At 46.9% G+C, this 20,113-nt stretch overlaps 1 protein-coding gene across 1 annotated transcript; it reads left to right on the top strand.

The window, feature by feature from the left end:
* The first annotated feature begins 406 nt into the window (after positions 1-406).
* LOC146755862 (uncharacterized) lies at positions 407-17,658 on the top strand. Its single transcript, XM_085525082.1, has 2 exons — positions 407-4,294; positions 17,605-17,658. The coding sequence occupies exons 1-2, from the start codon at positions 1,142-1,144 to the stop codon at positions 17,656-17,658; spliced, it is 3,207 nt and encodes a 1,068-aa protein (XP_085381208.1). The 5' UTR covers positions 407-1,141.
* The last annotated feature ends 2,455 nt before the right edge of the window (positions 17,659-20,113 follow it).

The following is a 20,113-nucleotide window of genomic DNA, read 5'->3' on the forward strand; positions in this document are numbered from 1 at the left end:
GTTTCAGTTAGAAAATGCTGCCTGTTTGTAGGATAAGTGAATTATTCATGCCTACAGAAAATGAAGATAATTCCATCCTTCGAGAAAGGGGAGACTGAAAGCACATCATGTGTGAGTGTTCACAAAACAAGCAATTGATTGATGAAAAATTCTCAGAACTCTTATTGCCCCTTTTAGATTTCTGACTCCAAACCTCTTTGCCTCAGAACAGGAAATGGAAACCCCCTGCCTTGGCTCTCCTCTTGCAAAGTGCCCTCAGAAACATTCAGTTGTGCAGTGGAGCTGTGATCCCCTGCCCCAGGCAGCAGCTGTGGCAGCACAAACCCTGCCGGGGGCTCCTTACCCCACACGTCTCCCCGCAGCGCCCTGGGCAGCTCCCCGGGCAGGCTGAGTGCTGAGCCTGTGTCATGGTTTAATAATTTTGTAATTTTTGCTATCAGTATTCCACATCATAACATCATATAAAGCATGAATAATTTTACTGAATCTGCAACTTACAGAAGAAGACTACATCTCCCAGGGAACAACACGATAGGTCACGGGACCTGGACTCTATATTAACTCTGTCGCAGAACAGACTGACGTCTTTCGAGTTCTGGCGTTCAGGGGAGTGTGTGGGAGCCTTCAGCCGTTCGCCTAGATTTACAGTAGGCCTCTCGGTTACGGGACTCATTCTCTCTCCTATTTTGCTTGATTCGTTAGCTCAATTTCAATTATATTGTATTATATTGTGTTATCCTGTATTTCGATATAGTATTTAGTAAATAAGTGTGCCTCCTTAGATCGTTGCCGCTGTTTTCTTTTCCTAATTAACTTTTTCCTTTCGGCCTAGGGCCCCTCCGGGGCCTACGGCCCCCTGTCACGGACGCAGGTGGATTTTTAGTTCAAACCGTGACAGATTTTGGTGGAGAATGCGGGCAAATTGAGTTGCTGTTTTTCTGTGTTTTCTTCTGTTGCTCTTTTAGCTTTTAACAGAGCTACGAGTTTTTTTCCCTGTTAAGGAGCTATCTCGTGTTTGCGATTCTGCACCTGCGAGCTTGACCTTGAAAGTCCAGGCGGACTGCCAATACTCCGGTATATTTTATAAACACTGCTGAGCTTTGTTTTCTTTTACTTTTTCTCTCTATTGGAGGAAAAAAAGATGTTTTCTCTACTAAATTTGTTTTACCAGGGACTGTGTGCCATTGGTTCCTTTTTTGAGACGCTCCGAACATATTGGGCCATGTTTAAGCTAGCCACTTTTTCTTATGGAGCTATACAATTGTATAATGAATTGAAAGCATGGTTAGCAATGCTCACTTCGTATCTGTATACAGCTCCAGAGGGAGCAACTAATGCAACTAATTATACAGAAATGGTGATTTTTAAGCGTGCTCCTCTTTCTTTCTATGAATCCTTTATGCAGTTTTTGAATGATCAGTGGGTCACACTCTTAATCTCCCTGATCTTACTGTTGATTATTGTAATAATCTCACTCAGTATCTGGATTTATAACATCCGGAGGAAGTCTTCCCTAGAACCAGAGAATACTGAGTGGCAGGGAGTGTGGAGAGGTTTTGAAGAGATTCTCAAAGGACAGACATCTTCAGTGTTATGGAGCTTCACTCCTGAACACTTGAAGAATCCTGAGAGTTTGATTGCATATTTGAGGCAGGAATGTTGTGGCTCAGGCAGATCTCAGGAGGCACAAATGATTTTGGGCCTAGCTAATGCTTATCGGGCCTTAGTCAATACCATTCCTGAGAGGGAAGTTTTAGAAGCTGAGAGAGAGAGTCTCAGGGCCGAGAAGGAGAGTCTTAGAGCTGAGGCAGAAAAACTTTGGACTGAGAAGGTAGAGAGAGAAAAAGCTTTTGAAGCTGAGAGAAAAGATCTCCTGTACCAACGAGACTCAATCTGGTACGAGAGAGAGAGTCTTAGAGCTGACGCAGCAAAACTTTGGGATGAGAAGGTAGAGAGAGAAAAAGTTTTTGAAGCTGAGAGAAAAGATCTCCTGTACCAACGAGACTCAATCTGGTACGAGAAAGAGAGTCTTAGAGCTGACGCAGAAAAACTTTGGGATGAGAAAAGCTCCCTGCAATCCCAACTCAACACTCTCCAGTCCGAGTACAGCGCCCTCCGGTCCGAGCACGACGCTCTCCAGTCCGAGCACGGCGCCCTCCGGTCCGAGCACGACGCTCTCCAGTCCGAGCACGGCGCCCTCCGGTCCGAGCATGACACTCTCCAGACTGAGCGCGATGCCCTCCGGTCCGAGCATGACACTCTCCAGACTGAGCGCGATGCCCTCCGGTCCGAGCACAACACTCTCCAGTCCGAGTACAGCGCCCTCCGGTCCGAGCATGACACTCTCCAGACTGAGCATGATGCCTTCCAATCCAACTGCGACACCCTCCAGTCCGAGCACAACACTCTTCAGTCTGTGCATAATGCCCTCCAGTCCGAGCATAACGCTCTTCAGACTGAGCACAATGCCCTCCAGACCGAGCACAACACTCTTCAGTCCGAGCATAATGCCCTCCGGTCCGAGCATAACGCTCTTCAGACTGAGCACAATGCCCTTCGGACCGAGCACAACACTCTTCAGTCCGAGCATAACACTCTTCAGACCGAGCACAATGCCCTCCAGACCAAGCTCAACACTCTCCAGACTGAGCGCGATGCCCTCCGGTCCGAGCATGACACTCTCCAGACTGAGCGCGATGCCCTCCGGTCCGAGCACGACACTCTCCAGTCCGAGCACAGCGCCCTCCTGTGTAAGTGCGTCGATCTCCAGTTCAAACATGACTCTATTGACTCGTTGTACACTGACCTCAAGGCCGACTACAACGCCCTCAAAGCCAGTCGCAGCACCCTCCGGTCTGTGTACGACGAGCTCCTGTCTGACTACGACGCTCTCCAGTCTGAACACAAAGACCTCCAGTCCAGGTACGACAATCTCCGGGCAGAGCGCAACGCCCTCCTGTGTAAGCACAACGCTCTCCAGTCTGAGCACGACGCCCTCCAGTCTAGTTATAACGTCCTCAGGGCAGAATGCGACACCCTCAAGTCTGAACCGTATGTACTCCAACTTAACCAACCACCGGGGGCACCAGATACAATGTTGGTTGCCCCTGTAAGAGGGCGAAAAACAAAACGAGTTTCAACTCAGATAGAGAAAATGCAGAAGGAGTTAGAAGAGCGGAGGGAGTTAGGAGAGCAGGACTCAGGAGAGCAGGGGGACTCAGGAGAGCAGGGGGACTCCGGAGGTCAGGGGGACTCAGGAGAGCAGGAGGAGTCAGAAGACCAGAGGAAGTCGGCGGAGCAGAGGTTGTTAGAGCAGTATAAGAAGATGTTAGAGGAGGAAAAGAAGTCAGAGGAGCAGAGAAAGTTAGGAGAGAGAAAGTTAGGAGAGAGGAAGAAGGAGGAAGGTCGCCTGGAGGAAATAACACAAGCGTCAGAGTCAGGGTCAGAGTTAGACGAGGAGCCAAAAGCTAGATTTTCTTTACGAGAATTTCTCGAGTCCAAACTTATAGATGGGGCAGCCTCATCAACACAGCTGCCAACATTAACACCTGAGACTCTTGATAGAGCAAAAGGTGAGCAAAGTATTACGACCATTATTGATCGATCTTTTAAACTGAGTGAAATTCGAGATCTGAGAAAGGATTTCACACGTCAGCCAAAAGAAAATATGGTCACTTGGTTACTTCGCTGCTGGGACAATGGTGCCAACAGTGCGTGGCTCGATGGCAGTGAAGCTCGCCAACTGGGTAGCATTTCCAGGGACTCACGTGTGGACAGAGGTATAGGCACATGCCAAAATCGGTCCTACACCCTCTGGAAGCGGATGTTGATAGCGGTAAGAGATAGATTCCCCTTTAAACGGGACTTGGAGCCTGAGAAAAAGAAATGGACTGATATGGAGAAAGGTATCCAATTTTTGAGAGAAAGGGCTCTGGTGGAAATGCTCTACAGCCCCCAGTTCAATCGTAACAATCCAAACCAATTACATGATCCTGAAGCAGTCCACGTTCCACGCCAAATGTGGCGTGACTTTACAAAGGCAGCTCCAGAAAAGCATGCCAGTGCACTAGCATTGGTATATGGCAAAGGGGAAAGAAAGCCCCTTGTAAATGAGCTAATTAGCAGACTTCAGGAGCTTGAATTATTTATAAGCGCTACAGAAGTTAAGCTTTATACTTCAGCCATTGTCCAAATGGGAAAAAAAATAGTGGAAAGGTTAGACAAAGTGGAGGAAACACAAAGTGATATTATTGACAAATTGGCTAATGTGCCTGATGTAGATGAATCCACGGTGGTACCAGATGATGGAAACCAGGATTTCCACGATCGCCTATTGAGAGAGCTAAACAACATGAGTTCCTCTCGACCTGTATCATCGAAAATCTCAACCATAAAAAAGAGACGTCCTCGTATTCAAGCAAATGACAACGATAAGACACCTCGTATTCAAGCAAACGACAATGATAAGACCATACGTTTTGCTTTGTTGTATTTCTTGAGTAATCATGGGGAGGATATAAAGAAGTGGTATAACTCATCCACTTCTGCACTTCAGGCACGAGTGAAAGAATTACAATCCAAAACAACCACCAAGGTGAACTCTTCCAAACGGGGGAGAGTTCCAGTTGCTGCAAGTCAACGAGGTAAACAATAGAGGGGCCCTGCCCCCAGCCAGGGGGGGGAAAGGGACAACAGAGTATACTGGACTGTGTGGATTAAGTGGCCTGGCACATCTCAACCACAGAAATATAAAGCCTTGGTGGACACTGGTGCACAATGCACCCTAATGCCCTCAAGTCACCAAGGGACACAACCAATTTATATCCATGGAGTGACTGGGGGTTCCCAAGAATTGACTATGTTGGAGGCCGAAATAAGCCTCACTGGTAAAAACTGGCGAATGCACCCTATTGTGACTGGTCCAGAGGCTCCATGTATACTGGGAATCGATTACCTTAGGATGGGATATTTCAAGGATCCCAAGGGGTATCGATGGGCCTTTGGGATAGCTGCTGTAAACACAAATGGTGTTAAGCAGCTGTCAACTTTACCTGGTCTGTCAGATGATCCTTCTGCTGTGGGGTTGCTCCAGGTAAAAGACCAAGAGGTACCAATTGCCACCAAAGTGGTTCACAGACGGCAGTACCGCACCAATAGGGACTCATTGCTCCCCATTCAAAAGCTAATTCGCCAATTAGAAAATCAGGGAGTGATTAGCAAAACGCACTCGCCTTTTAACAGCCCCATATGGCCAGTGCGTAAAACCAGTGGGGAATGGAGGCTGACGGTAGATTACCGTGGCCTGAATGAAGTTACACCTCCATTAAGTGCTGCTGTACCAGACATGCTAGAACTCCAGTATGAACTGGAGTCAAAAGAAGCTAGGTGGTATGCCACCATTGATATTGCTAATGCCTTCTTTTCCATCCCATTGGCTGCAAAATGTAGGCCACAGTTTGCTTTTACCTGGAGAGGTATTCAGTATACCTGGAACCGTTTACCCCAGGGGTGGAAGCACAGCCCAACAATTTGCCATGGATTGATCCAAGCTGTTTTGGAACAGGGTAATGCTCCTGAGCACTTGCAGTATATTGATGACATTGTGGTGTGGGGCCATACAGCAGCAGAGGTTTCCAAGAAAGGGAAACAGATAATCCAAATTCTTTTGCAAGCTGGTTTTGCCATTAAGCGCAGCAAGGTGAAGGGGCCTGCCCAGGAAATCCAGTTCTTAGGTATAAAATGGCAAGATGGACGTCGTCACATCCCAGCAGATGTGATTGACAAAATCACTGCTATGTCTCCGCCCACAAATAAAACAGAGACCCAATCTTTTCTGGGAGTAGTGGGCTTTTGGAGAATGCATGTCCCAAACTACAGCCACATAGTGAGCCCTCTCTATCAGGTAACACGGAAGAAGAATAATTTCTCATGGGGTCCTGAGCAGCAGCAGGCTTTTGAGCAGATAAAACAAGAAATAGCCCGTGCCGTGGCCTTGGGGCCAGTACGGACGGGACAGGATGTGAAGAACATCCTCTACACTGCTGCTGGAGAGAAAGGTCCCACCTGGAGTTTGTGGCAAAGAGCCTCAGGAGAGACCCGAGGCCGACCCCTAGGATTTTGGAGTCGAGCATATAAAGGGTCTGAGGAGCGCTACACTCCAACTGAGAAGGAGATCTTAGCCGTGTATGAGGGGGTTCGGGCTGCTTCTGAAGTAGTTGGGACAGAGGTTCAGCTTCTTCTAGCACCTCGCTTGCCAGTAATAAACTGGATGTTTAAAGGACAGGTTCCCTCCACCCATCATGCTACTGATGCCACTTGGAGTAAGTGGATTTCATTAATTACTCAACGAGCTCGAATGGGAAAACTCAGCCGTCCTGGAATTCTAGAAGTGATCATGGACTGGCCTGAGAGTAAAAAAATTGAAACACCACCTACAGAAGAGGTATCACGTGCTAAAGAGGCACCACCATACAATGAGCTACCAGAAAACGAAAAGAAATTTGCCCTATTCACAGACGGATCATGTCGTATTGTAGGGAAGCATCGCAGATGGAAAGCTGCTGTATGGAGCCCCACACGACAAGTTGCAGAGGCCACCGAAGGTAAAGGAGAATCAAGTCAATTCGCAGAGGTAAAGGCTGTTCAGCTGGCTTTAGATGTGGCTGAACGGGAGAGGTGGCCAATGCTTCATCTTTATACTGATTCATGGATGGTGGCAAATGCCTTATGGGGGTGGTTGCAACAGTGGGAAAATGATAATTGGCAACGAAAGGGTAAACCTGTTTGGGCTGCTGAACTGTGGAAAGACATTGCTGCCCGAATAAGGAACATTGTTGTAAAGGTGCGCCATGTAGATGCTCATGTGCCTAAAAGTAAGGCTACTGAAGAACATAAAAATAACCATCAGGTTGATCGAGCTGCCAAAATTGAGGTGGCTCAAATAGACTTGGACTGGCAGAACAAGGGTGAATTATTCCTAGCTCGGTGGGCCCATGAGACTTCAGGTCATCAAGGAAGGGATGCAACATATAAGTGGGCCAGAGACCGAGGGGTGGACTTAACTATGGACGCTATTGCTCAAGTTATTCATGATTGTGAAACATGCGCCATAATTAAACAAGCCAAGAGGATGAAACCTATTTGGGGGGAAGGGCGATGGCAAAAGTATAAATATGGAGAGGCATGGCAGGTTGACTATATCACCTTGCCACGATCTCGCAATGGTAAGCGTTATGTACTCACCATGGTGGAGGCAACCACTGGGTGGCTCGAAACATACGCAGTACCCCATGCTACCGCCCGAAACACCATATTAGGGTTGGAAAAGCAAATCCTGTGGCGGCATGGCACTCCGGAAAGAATTGAATCAGATAATGGGACCCATTTTAAAAATTCCCTTGTAACCACTTGGGCCAAAAATCATGGCATCGAGTGGATTTACCATATTCCCTATCATGCACCAGCTTCTGGTAAGATTGAACGATTCAATGGGTTATTGAAAACTATGTTGAAAGCAATGGGTGGCGGAACGTATAAAAATTGGGAGAACCATTTAGCAGAAGCCACCTGGTTGGTCAACACTCGAGGATCTAGTAATCGTAATGGTCCTAACCAATCCAGCTCCCTACGTACCGTGGAGGGAGATAAGGTTCCTGTAGTACACATAAAGAGTGTGTTGGGAAAAACAGTTTGGGTCCTTCCAGCGTCTGGAAAGGGCAAACCTCTCCGGGGTACTGTCTTTGCCCAGGGACCTGGGTGCACATGGTGGGTGATGGACAAAAATGGGAATGTTCAATGTGTACCACAAGGGAATTTGATGTTGGGGGAGTGCAGCCAATGATTTTCCTGTAAATATATAGGTAGAGTCTCAGAAAATATTTCAATTAGGTACAGAATAGTTCAATTAGGTATAGGACTTAAGATAGAGTGGATCAATGTTAAGGAAACACTTTTCTCTATATACCTTAATTAGGCATTCTGTAAGCAAGTTTTCCATCTGGACTCTATATCCTGCACTGGCCATGCATGTGTAGAGCACACATGGAAAGAAGTATAAGTCAAAAGGAAATCTGCTGTGGTGGCTGGGAAAGGATGAGTGCACCTTGATGTGGGGGACGCCCTACCAGCGCTGCCTTTCCCCTCTACCGCTGACATGTTTTCCTTTTTCTGGCAGTTTTGCCATTTTCTCAAAATTAATAAATAGTAAATTAGGTTATAGAGTTTTGTTCTCAACTTAGGGATTTGTATGGAATAAATATAGATTGTTGAGAAAAAAATAAGGTTGCTGATTATTCACAATTATACATATGAGTGTGTATGTATGTATAAATATAATGTAATGATGTAGAATAAGGGGTGGAATGTCATGGTTTAATAATTTTGTAATTTTTGCTATCAGTATTCCACATCATAACATCATATAAAGCATGAATAATTTTACTGAATCTGCAACTTATCAGAAGAAGACTACATCTCCCAGGGAACAACACGATAGGTCACGGGACCTGGACTCTATATTAACTCTGTCGCAGAACAGACTGACGTCTTTCGAGTTCTGGCGTTCAGGGGAGTGTGTGGGAGCCTTCAGCCGTTCGCCTAGATTTACAGTAGGCCTCTCGGTTACGGGACTCATTCTCTCTCCTATTTTGCTTGATTCGTTAGCTCAATTTCAATTATATTGTATTATATTGTGTTATCCTGTATTTCGATATAGTATTTAGTAAATAAGTGTGCCTCCTTAGATCGTTGCCGCTGTTTTCTTTTCCTAATTAACTTTTTCCTTTCGGCCTAGGGCCCCTCCGGGGCCTACGGCCCCCTGTCACGGACGCAGGTGGATTTTTAGTTCAAACCGTGACAGCCTGGCAGGCGGCAGAGTCCCATACCCGGCACACAGCCCCTGGGGCACAGCAGGGACCCTGCTCTGCAGGACAGCCCTGGGCACCCGTCTCAGCTGGAGCAGAAAGCTTTTTCCACAGTAAAGAAACATGCAGTGCCTGCAGTCAGATCTCCTATGGGATGTCCCAGTTATAGTTACCCCTTAATTAAAAGCAGCTCATGGTCAGCTGTGAGACTTACCTTGTCATGGTCTGTGAGCAATGCTCCTGCAGTGAGTTCACAGCCCGCTCACACCACACACATCCTGCAAGCTCTCTCCAATTTCTCTCCTCTCCTTCTGTCACCTGCAGGCTGTGCTGTGCACGAGATCTGCTCCTGGGCACAGCTGTCTCTCTGCAGCTCTGCCCACTTTTATGAGCTCCCTGTGTCCCAGGAACCTGGACAAGCAAGCAGCAGATTATGTCATTTTTATCCTTCCCACTCATTTCCCCTGACATGTCCCTGGGTCCTCATGGCCAACAGCTCCTGAAAGACAACAGCATCATGACTGTGCTTTGAAATCCACTCAATTAACCACCACATGTCCAGTGGTCAGTGACTGATTGGAGACATATGGGGAGTGCTCCCAGAGATCGTTTGATGAAACAATAAGGGCAACCAGACAAGGAAGGCGAGGTTTGGACTTTCCCTGTGCAGGGCAGTGATCCAGCTGAGGTAGCGCAGGAGTCTCATCCCTTGACAGAAATCCTGGATCTGAAATGGGATTCGGCTCCCCACAGAACCACAGGAGCTGGGATTTCTCTGGTTCAGTTCAGAAGTGCACAAGGAGTTGCCTGCATGTGAGCTCCTGCTCTGAGTCCTCGGTCCTTCAGCTGGGAGGCAGCAGCTCACACACAGACACTGGGTGATGCCCAAGGTGCCTGGGCTGCTCCTGATGTTTGCAAGTGCTGGTAAACCGTGTGGGAAATCCCTGAGATAGACACCTCCTTCCTGGGCATCAGCTGAGGGCCAGAGAGGGGATAGCACCGGCTGTCCGGTGAATTCACTCACAGCTACAAGAGCAGCACAGGGCCTTCAGGAAAGCCATGCCCATGGTGTGTCCGTGCTGCTACGTCACCTCCAAGACCCACGATCGGTCTAATGTTTGTGTGCCACCTTCTGCACACTGATTCTATAGATGAGCTATCCAGTCAGGCAATGTCCAGTGATGCTTTTCAATTAGGATATTTACTTCTGTGCTTTTGCACTAATGCAAACACCAACACACAAGAAGCTAGAAATCTTGGTAGAGCTGCAGGCCTGAGCTCCTGTTTGGACCATGGGGACACAGTTTAATGGTTTCCACAACTGCACTGTAGCACAAGGGGGATACCGAGTCTTTAGGATGGATGGGCGAGGAGACAAAGAAGGGCGACTGCCCTCTGTGAGAGTGCACTGAGCTCTGCCTGGGGATGGAAGAGCAGACAGGTCAGAGCTAATGGAAATGGCAAACAGAGGAGACCATCAGTGTCTTTTCCTGTCTTCCTGATCAGGGAGAGTAAATGGAAGGTGCCCTCTGCAGACAGATGGGAATCTGATGTTGTCTGTCCCTTGTCCCATTTGGTGGCCTTTGTCACTCCATTATCTGTGGCAGGGACAGCACAGCAGGGCATGTGGCATCCAGCAGATCCATGGAGAGCACAGATGGCAGCTTCTTGACCAAGCAGTGGAGGAACCAAAGAGGAGAGGTGCTCTGCTGGATCTCATACTCTCCGGCATGGAAGGACTTGTGGGAACTGTGAAGGTGAAAGGGGCATCAGGCCATGTGCAAGATGCAAATGTATCTCTTTTAATTTATTTATTTATTTTGAGGCTGTAAGCTTAATAGTTGATCATAAATGTCAATAAAACTGAAACAAATAATTGAAGACAAAGATGGAAATCAATGAAAATGTGTTAACCCTTCTCAACATGAAAAATTCTCATGAGTCTTGTTCCATTTTAAGTTGTAAATATGAATCTTTGAGGTGATTTGATGTCTTTTTTTTTCTTTTACTGAAACTACAATGTTTTCCAGAACTGTGTTCGCTGGACACAAATGCCTTCAGGTTCAGAGACACAGACAGCGGTGCCAGTGCCAATGCCCTGTGACTGTAGCCTGGTGCCCAGCACTACTCTTCCCTGCTGCCCATTTGATGTGCCTCATCCTCCAAGTTTTTTCAGCTCTCCTAAAGAAATGGCCATGGTTAAGGGCATGTTTTCAGCAGGCCATTTGGGCACACACTACTCCCACTGCCCTCCAGATTTCTCCATCCCTTGCTCTTTGTTCAGTCAGATACCTCCCAATTATCTGTCTGATTTCTGACTTTCAGGGGGATTACTGGAATTTGTTCCATCTCCCCAAAGTCTGATGGAATGTGTTGTCAACTCCTTCACTGTGATTTGATCTATCCCTTCCTATCTATTCTTTTTCTTTTTCTTCTTATACTTTTTCTTTTTCTCAATCACTGTCTCTTTTTTATTAAGGCACGAAGTCTGAAAGATGTTCATTAATGTCAGTAAAAGTGAAAAACAGAGTTGGAGACAAAGATATAAATCAATGAGAATGTGTTAACCCGTCTCAATGTGTGAAATACTCACAAGTCCTGATCAGTTTTAAGTTGATACCTCTCAACTACCTGGCTGATCTATCCCAGGAAGATTACTGGAATTTGCTCCATCTCTCAGAGTCTGATGGCCTCTGTTGTCAACTACTTCACTGTGATTCAATCTATCCTATCCTACCTCAGAATAAATCATTTCTTTTAAAAATATTCCATATGAAAGACAAACTTCAATAGATGCCGCTTGAACATGGCATGCAGTTGATCACTGTGTTTTACTGTTCATTCAATTGCATCACCTTTCTTTCCATTTGCTGGCCAGATAAAAAAGAGAAATCTTTCCTTTTCCATGTGTAGCTGGTTCTCTGAGGAAAGCCAGTGGGAGTTGGTGCAAAGCAGTTTTAACACTGAGCGGATGAATGCAGAGGAGAAGAGTGATGTGAAGAAAAGTGATGCAAGTCCCATAGGTCCATTGTGAGCAGAAATTGGGTGGGGAGGTTGAGAAGGACCTTTGTCAACACAGTAACAGTACAGAACTCATTGGGACATCCTGGATTGGTATCAGTTGCACAGTGCTGCTTTAATGTCTTCTTTAAACCCAACTATAAATAAATAGACAATAAATTTATACTGGATTCTTTAAGCTCTCTCCAGATATCCCTCCTTTTTGCTGAACAAGTTCTGATAACCTGAAGAAGATAACAAGATGGCATAAGGCACAGGAGATTCTTTAGGTTATAATGGGCCCCAGGGTGCATTTGATGCTGAGTTCATCAGCCTCTAGTGCAGAGAGAAGTTTGCACAAAGTGCTCAACAAGACAAAGTCGGAAGTAACAGTGAAGTTTCTTGGAGTATTAATGGGCCCACTGAGGGCCATTACCAAGTAAGCTTCCCAAGGGACTTGTTAGAGAAGATAACTGGAAGCCATGACTACAGGCAGGCAAAGGCACTGGCATGCTAAGAAACCTCTCCTTTGCCTTACGAAGCAGACAGGTCAAGCCCTGATTGCAAGACCAGTGGTAGAGAGATCCTGTCTCTCATGTTGGCTCCTGGCATTTCCTGGGGCAATGGGTTGGAGGTCCGTATGATGTTAAATGAAAGACATGGGGACAGAAGATCCCAGGCTCTACATGTGGTGCAAGGACGCTGTGAGGTTCATGTCCCATATGAGACCTATGTTTCATTGCAGGATGTGAGAAGGGATGTGAGAAGGGCCCAGTCTGAACAAGCAGTCAATCCCTGTGAAACTCTGAACTTCAGATCTCTCAGTTCCAGTGCCCTCGTTTCCACATTCTCCCAGAGTTTGAAGTCCTTTATGTTCTGCGGTGCACAATCAGGCACTTGTTCTTGTTATACGTTATGCACTTGGTGCTTAGTACCAACTGGTACCCACTTCTCTGACTTGTCCACATCTCTCTGCAAGTCCTCTCCACCCTCAGTGGAGGCAACAGCACCTCCTCATCTGGTCTCATCAGCAAACTTGCTCAGAACGTCTTCTAGTCCTGCATTCAAGTCATCTGCATAAACATGAAAGGAAAGTGGCCCCAAAATGGAACCCTGGGGACCCCGACAGTGACCATCTACCAGCCTGATGGAAAAAACTGACTATAATCCTTTGGGACTGACCTACTGGCCAACTGCTCACCCACCACATCGTGTTTCTGTCTAGCCATATGCAGAACATTCTGTCCAGAAGGTTGTTGTGAGAAACAGTATCAAAATCTCCACTGAAATCCTCAAGGATTACATCAACTGGCTTCCCTTGGTCAACTAAACGGATAACTGTGTCACAGAATGAGCTTAAATTAAACAGGACCTTCGCCTCACAAACTTGTGTTGGCTGCAACCAATGACAGAATTGTCCTTCAGCTGTTTTTCCATAACTCCCACCGTCATTTTCTCCATAATTTTACCAGGCTCTGGACTGACAGGTCCATAATTGCCCATGTCATCTTTCTTGCTCTTCCTTACAATGAGACAACATTTGCCAGCTTCCTGTCAGCTGGCATGACCCTAGACTTCTTTAGATGCAATTGAAATGACAGCCCAGAGCATACTAAGGCGTCATCATTGAAAGAAAGTAGATGTGCCATAGCTTTGCAATGTCTTGAACTCCAGAGTATGCCACAAATGGAGCAGAGGGGAAGATTTGCCTCTTCTGTAGTGAACTCATTCATTTGGTAAGCAGAATAACACTACCTGATACATGAGGACTGTGTCTCTGCTCTGCTCTGCTCAGCTCACAGGGCAGAGGTTCAGGGTGTTACTCTCATGTCAGTGCAGGTAAACTCACTTTAACCTTTTTTCTTCTGTAAATGTTCTGTAAATGTAAAATCTCTGTTTGTATGCTCAGATACACTTCCACATTCCCTCAAGTACACTTCCATATATCATTAACAATTACACTTTCTTATACCATCAAAACTGTTTGTCAAACAGTACAGTTCTTCAGTTCACATAAACTCCCTTAATACAGTCTGTATTCTTCAGTTATAAACACTGTGCCACAGAACCAGCACTGATTGAACCACCTCCCTCACACACTTCCTCGCAAGCAGTACATAGTATTACATAAATGGGTTGACATTCATTGGTCGGGTGGAATGTACACCTCTCCTCAGGACAATCTTACTAATCTACAGAGTACAAACTCCCGTCTTCTTACATACAAGCAGAAAGTACATATGAGTGGACAGACAACACAGTCTTTCACTTTGTCCGTGTCTGGCCATTTCCCTCACAGGAGGAAGGAAACATGGATCGGGACTCGGCACTCACCCTGCAGCTGTTCTGTGTCTCACTCACACCACACTCACTCTGACATTTAGATCAAAAACCATGGTTTATTCATACTACACAATGCTGACAACGTTTTCTAGCTGGAATCTTAATAACACTCATACTCTGGTCGACCAGTTGCAAACGTTAATGTTTTTCCCAGAGTCGGCTTGACACACGGTACCAAACACTTAAAGCAGATGATAATATTGAACATACAACCTATAACCCCCGTGATTACAACTTGGAGAACCCAGGCTACCATTTGACAGGCTATCCACTATATCCCATACCCGTAGGAGAGACCAACCTAGGTCCCTCCTATTGTCAACTACCTGGGAGAGAGTTTTTGTTCTTGTTTCCATTCATATGACATACAGTTCCCTTTCATAGGAACTCACCCAAGGAGTCTTCCTACCCAGCTGGCAACCAAAGCCATGAGCTCACCTCCCTGGGAGCAGCACGTATGGCTGTAAACTGTGTAGGATGTCTCCTCAAGACATATGGGCTCCACTTACCATACACATACCTGGTCCACCTATGGGTGGTCCTTGTCTGTCCCTGCAGTGATCAGGTGAGGAAGGGAGTCCTTCAGAGAAATCTCAGGGTGCGCCAAAAGTGTCTCCCTCTCAGCTGGTCCTGCAGCGAACAGAGCTGGTCCCACCTGGGCCGCCAAATTGACTACAGGAATTGAACTCTATAACCTCTATAACTGATACAGTCTCCCATGACATCCTTATAACAAAGCTGAGGAAGTATGGGATAGGTGATTGGACAGTGAAGTGGGTCGAGAACTGGCTGACTGGCAGAGTGCAGAGGGTTGTCGTTGGCGGTGCAGTGTCTGGCTGCAGGGCTGTAACTAGCGGCGTCCCCCAGGGGTCTGTGCTGGGTCCGGTCTTGTTCAACATCTTCATCAACGACCTTGATGAGGGGATAGTGACCACCCTCAGCAAGTTTGCTGATGACACGAAGTTGGGAGGATTGGCTGACACACCTGAAGGCTGTGCTGCCATTCAGCGAGACCTGGACAGGCTGGAGAGCCGGGCAGTAAGAAACCGGATGAGGTTTAACAAAAGCAAGTGTAGAGTCTTGCACCTAGGGAGAAATAATTGCATGCACCGGTACAGGCTGGGGGAAGAGCTGCTGGGGAGGAGCTCTGCTGAGAGGGACCTGGGCGTCCTGGTGGACGACAGATTAACCATGAGCCAGCAGTGTGCCCTTGTAGCCAAAAAAGCCAATGGCATCCTGGGGTGCATTAAAAAGAGCGTGTCCAGCAGGTCGAAGGAGGTGATCCTCCCCCTCTACTCTGCCCTGGTGAGGCCTCATCTGGAATATTGTGTCCAGTTCTGGGCTCCCCAGTAAAAAAAAGACAGGGATCTCTTAGAAAGAGTCCAGCAGAGGGCCACTAAGATGGTGAAGGGCCTGGAGCATCTCCCCAATGAGGAGAGACTGAGGGAACTGGGTCTGTTTAGCCTTGAGAAAAGAAGGCTGAGAGGGGACAGGATCCAGGTTCTATAAATATTTGAGGTGTGGGGGGCAAAGTGTTGAGGCCAGACTCTTTTCAGCAGTGTGTGGAGACGGGACAAGGGGAAACAGACAGAAACTGCACCATAGGAAGTTCTGCACTAATGTGTGCAATAACTTCTTTACGGTGAGAGTGACAGAGCACTGGAACAGGCTGCCCAGGGTGGTTGTGGAATCTCCTTCTCTGGAGATATTCAAGACCTGCCTGGATGCTGAGCTGTGCAACGTGGTGTAGGGAACCTGCTTTGGCAGGGGGCTGGACTCAGTGGTCTCTGGAGGTCCCTTCCAACCCCTACAATTCTGTGATTCTGTGAATATCATGGAGTTGTTTGGATGGGGAAAGACTACCCCTTTGAATGACCTTTTGTCAGGGCATGTCCTGGGATTCCTAGGATCCTCAAAATGCAGCACTGCTTCTGTCACTGAAAAATGGGGCCCTGTGTGGGACGGAGGGAGGGTCCATGAGTCCCTGGCCCACCTGACTGAGTATTTCCATGGTCTTAGCAAAGACATACTTACAACTTGAGAATGACAGTTAGCTGTGTTCATGGTGGCATGGCCACTTTTAATGGCCTTGAACTGTCTGAACATAACTGAAGAGGCTCAGGCTGATGCAAATCAGCTATTGAATGATAGTGTTGAAAAACTGGAAAGACAGGTGGCAGTTTTGATGGGGAAAAAACCTAATTCAATCATTCTCCTATGGAAGATCAGGAACATCTCTCTGGAAGACCATGGGGACCCTGTACAAGGGAATCTGTATAAAATGGACTCTGTAAATGAAGGCACTAAAAGGTCAGATTTTGAGGTTCCATTTGGACTAGATCTATTTGAGATCTGACTGATTGTAACCCAAAAATGAAAAAAAAAAAAAATAAAAATGCAGGATAGGCTGGTGGGAGTGCCCTGACCAGTATCCAACCCCCCAAACCCTGCTGCCCATAATACAGCAGCTGAACTGATGGATATAGTACAGTGGTTTAGACAGAAACCAAGAGAGCATGCCAGCATAGCTGCTCTGGTTATGGGACATGGAGGCAGAAAGCGCTGTGGTGAATGGACTGGAAATTTCAAAACTGACATCCATTACTACTCACCCTGCCCTCAGGCAAAGACTGTATGCTCTGTCCAACATAATGAGGATAGCCATTTGATCAGTGAATGATTTATGGCTGTGTGTCATATAACATGGCCAAATAAGAATGACATACCATTAAATATCAGCCTGTGGTCCTCTATGGAGGACTAACAAAATTATATTAGAGAATTAGGCATGAAAGAGGCAATCTATGAAGATGATTTTGAGAGCCCAGTCAATAAATTTTTCATCAGGAACGAGGGATCTCATCCTACAGCCATCACCTTTACATCAGTATGGGTCTATGTTGTGATAAAATGTTTGCTCATTAAGACCGGGATGTGGTAGCATTGTGGTGGAGTGCTTGTTCATTAGGTCCGGGATGTGATGGTGGAATATGGAGGCCACAAGGGTTGCAGAACACTCTAATTTTATGGGTAGATTGTGTACTCTGCATAGTTACAGGCAAAGCGCGCCCCGATGGATACAAAGTTTCACGGAAGGACCAACCAGGGAACGACACACCAAGTGGCACGATCACGACCGACCAATTAAAGGACAATACACTCGGGATGGACCTTACAAAAGAAGTTGCAAGGGACGGGAAGGCGCGGCAGTTGGAGGAACGAGGATTCCCCTGTCGCCCAGCGCTGAATTGCCTTTTTGTTTTACCCGCTACAATTAATAAAAGTTTCTAATTGGAACATTATCGGCTCATTGCTTATAAATTGATGACAATTTGGCGCCGTGACTTGGACGGGAATACTGGCGTGGGTACGAGCCTGAGGGGGCGCCCCGCCTAAATAGGCGGCCTCGGCTCCTATCCTCCCGCCCTACTCCCGCCGACGATCCGAAATTTAAAACACAAAGGCAAGGAAAAACAGGTTAACCCTTTAAATTTCGTGCACGAAAGTCCGGACGAAGACGCAGGACAGGTGAGTATAGTCCGGTCTGGGTTGGGAATCCGGCGTGTGGCGAGTGTTGTGTGCTTGTGAAGGGGGGCCGGCAGCCGGCACTAACCCGAGCGAGTGTGGACCCCACAGTAGTGCGGTTCCCATTGCCCGCGAGGGCGTGGGCCACGACCTGGGGGAAGCGAGTGAATGCAACACTGAGTGAGGGCACGCCGAAGGGTGGGTACAGGGTATAAGAGGGACCCTTTCACCACCACAACCCCTAGGGCTACGGGCTCTATGGAGGGTTATTCTTTGGTATTCCCCTAGAGCTACGGGCTCTATGGAGGGTTATTCTTTGGTATTCCCCTAGAGCTACGGGCTCTATGGAGGGTTATTCTTTGGTATTCCCCTAGAGCTACGGGCTCTATGGAGGGTTATTCTTTGGTGTTCCCCTAGAGCTATGGGCACTAGGGATGATTACTATTAGGTGTTCCCCTAGAGCTACGGGCTCTAGGGAGGAGGATTACTATTAGGTGTACCCCTAGAGCTATGGGCACTAGGGAGGAGGATTACTATTAGGTGTACCCCTAGAGCTATGGGCACTAGGGAGGAGGATTACTATTAGGTGTACCCCTAGAGCTACGGGCTCTAGGGAAGGATATTATAAGATCGCATCCTAGAGCTACGGGCACTAGGGGGAGCTACAGACGTTGAATAAAACAAGAGAGCAAGAAGTAAAGAACGAGATGGGGCAGTGTAAAACTAAACCATCCGCCCCTTCTAAACGACCATCCATTCCTAAGGACTCACCTCTAGGGTTCATGCTAAGTGTCTGGACGCACTATCCAGGAACAAGAAATAAAGATAAGGCAAAGATGATTTATTATTGTGTAGAAATTTGGAGCGGACAACAAATTGGCCCGGCAGTATGGTGGCCTAAGTATGGTTCTAATGAAGATTGGGTACAACAGCAATTAAATTTTTGGGTAAACTCCAAAACCCCTTTCAATCAAGAAGAAAGTGACTATGCAGCAGTATGGGTCACTCGCCCAGAGGGTTTAGGAGTCCCCATTTTTAATTTGACACGAACAGAAAAAGATGTCGAAAAACGTAAGCCTCGAAGGGAAGAGGAGGCCTTAGTGGGACCCCCACCATATGCTTTACCACCAGCAATTCCCCTACCTTCTCCTCCTCAGTTGGATCATGGGCAGATGGATTCGAGAGAGGGAGAAGTACAAAAGATAGAAGGGGGAGGGCCTGTGACACGGGCAAAGGCACGACAAAATAACCTCTACCCTTTAAGAGAAATGCCCATGGGAGGTCCACAACCTCAGATGGGGTTTATATCAGTGCCCTTAAATTCAGGGGATGTTAGAGATTTTAAGAAGGAAATGGGTAATATACTAGAAGATCCCCTGGGGGTGGCAGACAGAGTAGATCAGTTCTTAGGGCCAAATGTTTATACCTGGGAGGAACTACAATCTATTCTAAGTATACTGTTCACAGCAGAAGAGAGAGGTATGATTAGGCGTGCAGGGATGCGCATTTGGGATGCTCAACATGCCCACGGGCCCGCTGCGGATATTAAATGGCCCTTACAGAATCCGCAATGGGACCATCAAAATCAACATCATAGGACTCACATGCAGGACCTGCGAACTATCATTATCCAGGGCATTAGGGAGGCAGTCCCAAGAGGTCAGAATATAAATAAAGCTTTTAATGAAAGACAAAAGAAGGAGGAAACACCCACTGAATGGCTAGAAAGGTTACGCAAGAATTTACAACTATATTCAGGATTGGATCCCGATACACCCATAGGCCAGGCTCTGCTCAAAACGCAGTTCGTAGCTAAGGCTTGGGAAGATATCCGCAAGAAACTAGAAAAGATAGAAAATTGGCAGGATCGGGGGCTTGATGAACTTTTGAGGGAAGCTCAGAAGGTATATGTAAGAAGGGAGGAAGAAAGACATAATAGGCAGGTTAGGATGATGGTAGCAGCGGTCAGAGAAAGTAGGGAATTGGAAAGGAAAATGGGGGGATGGACGCAAAATCGAATTCCAGGACAGCAAAAATTTAGGAAGCCTGAAAACAGGGAGGAGGAGAGAATATGCTATTATTGCAGGAAAAAAGGACACCTGAAGAGGGACTGCAGGGTTAGAATGAGAGACGAAAAGTCCTTCCAAGAAGACTAGGGGTGTCAGGGGCTCTATATATTGGGGACCCAGAAACAACAGGAGCCCTTGATAAAATTGAAAATTGGTCCCCAGGCTGAGGAGGTAGAGTTTCTAGTAGATTCAGGAGCAGAAAGGTCTACTATACAACAGATCCCCCTCGGATGCAAACCTTCCCGGGAAACTACCAAAGTAATAGGAGCAAAGGGAGAACCCTTTACAGTAGGAATAGTTAAAAATGTAATGATA

This window comes from Coturnix japonica, chromosome 29 (assembly GCF_054131305.1).
Source record: "Coturnix japonica strain WE chromosome 29, WE-NBRP24, whole genome shotgun sequence".
Lineage (NCBI taxonomy): Eukaryota > Metazoa > Chordata > Aves > Galliformes > Phasianidae > Coturnix > Coturnix japonica.

Coding starts and splice junctions, on each gene's coding strand:
- LOC146755862 (XM_085525082.1), top strand. CDS start 1,142: ATGTTTTCTCTACTAAATTTGTTTTACCAGGGACTGTGTGCCATTGGT. Junction 4,295..17,604: donor ATGTAGATGAATCCACGGTG/GTACCAGATGAT, acceptor CCGCCTAAATAG/GCGGCCTCGGCTCCTATCCT.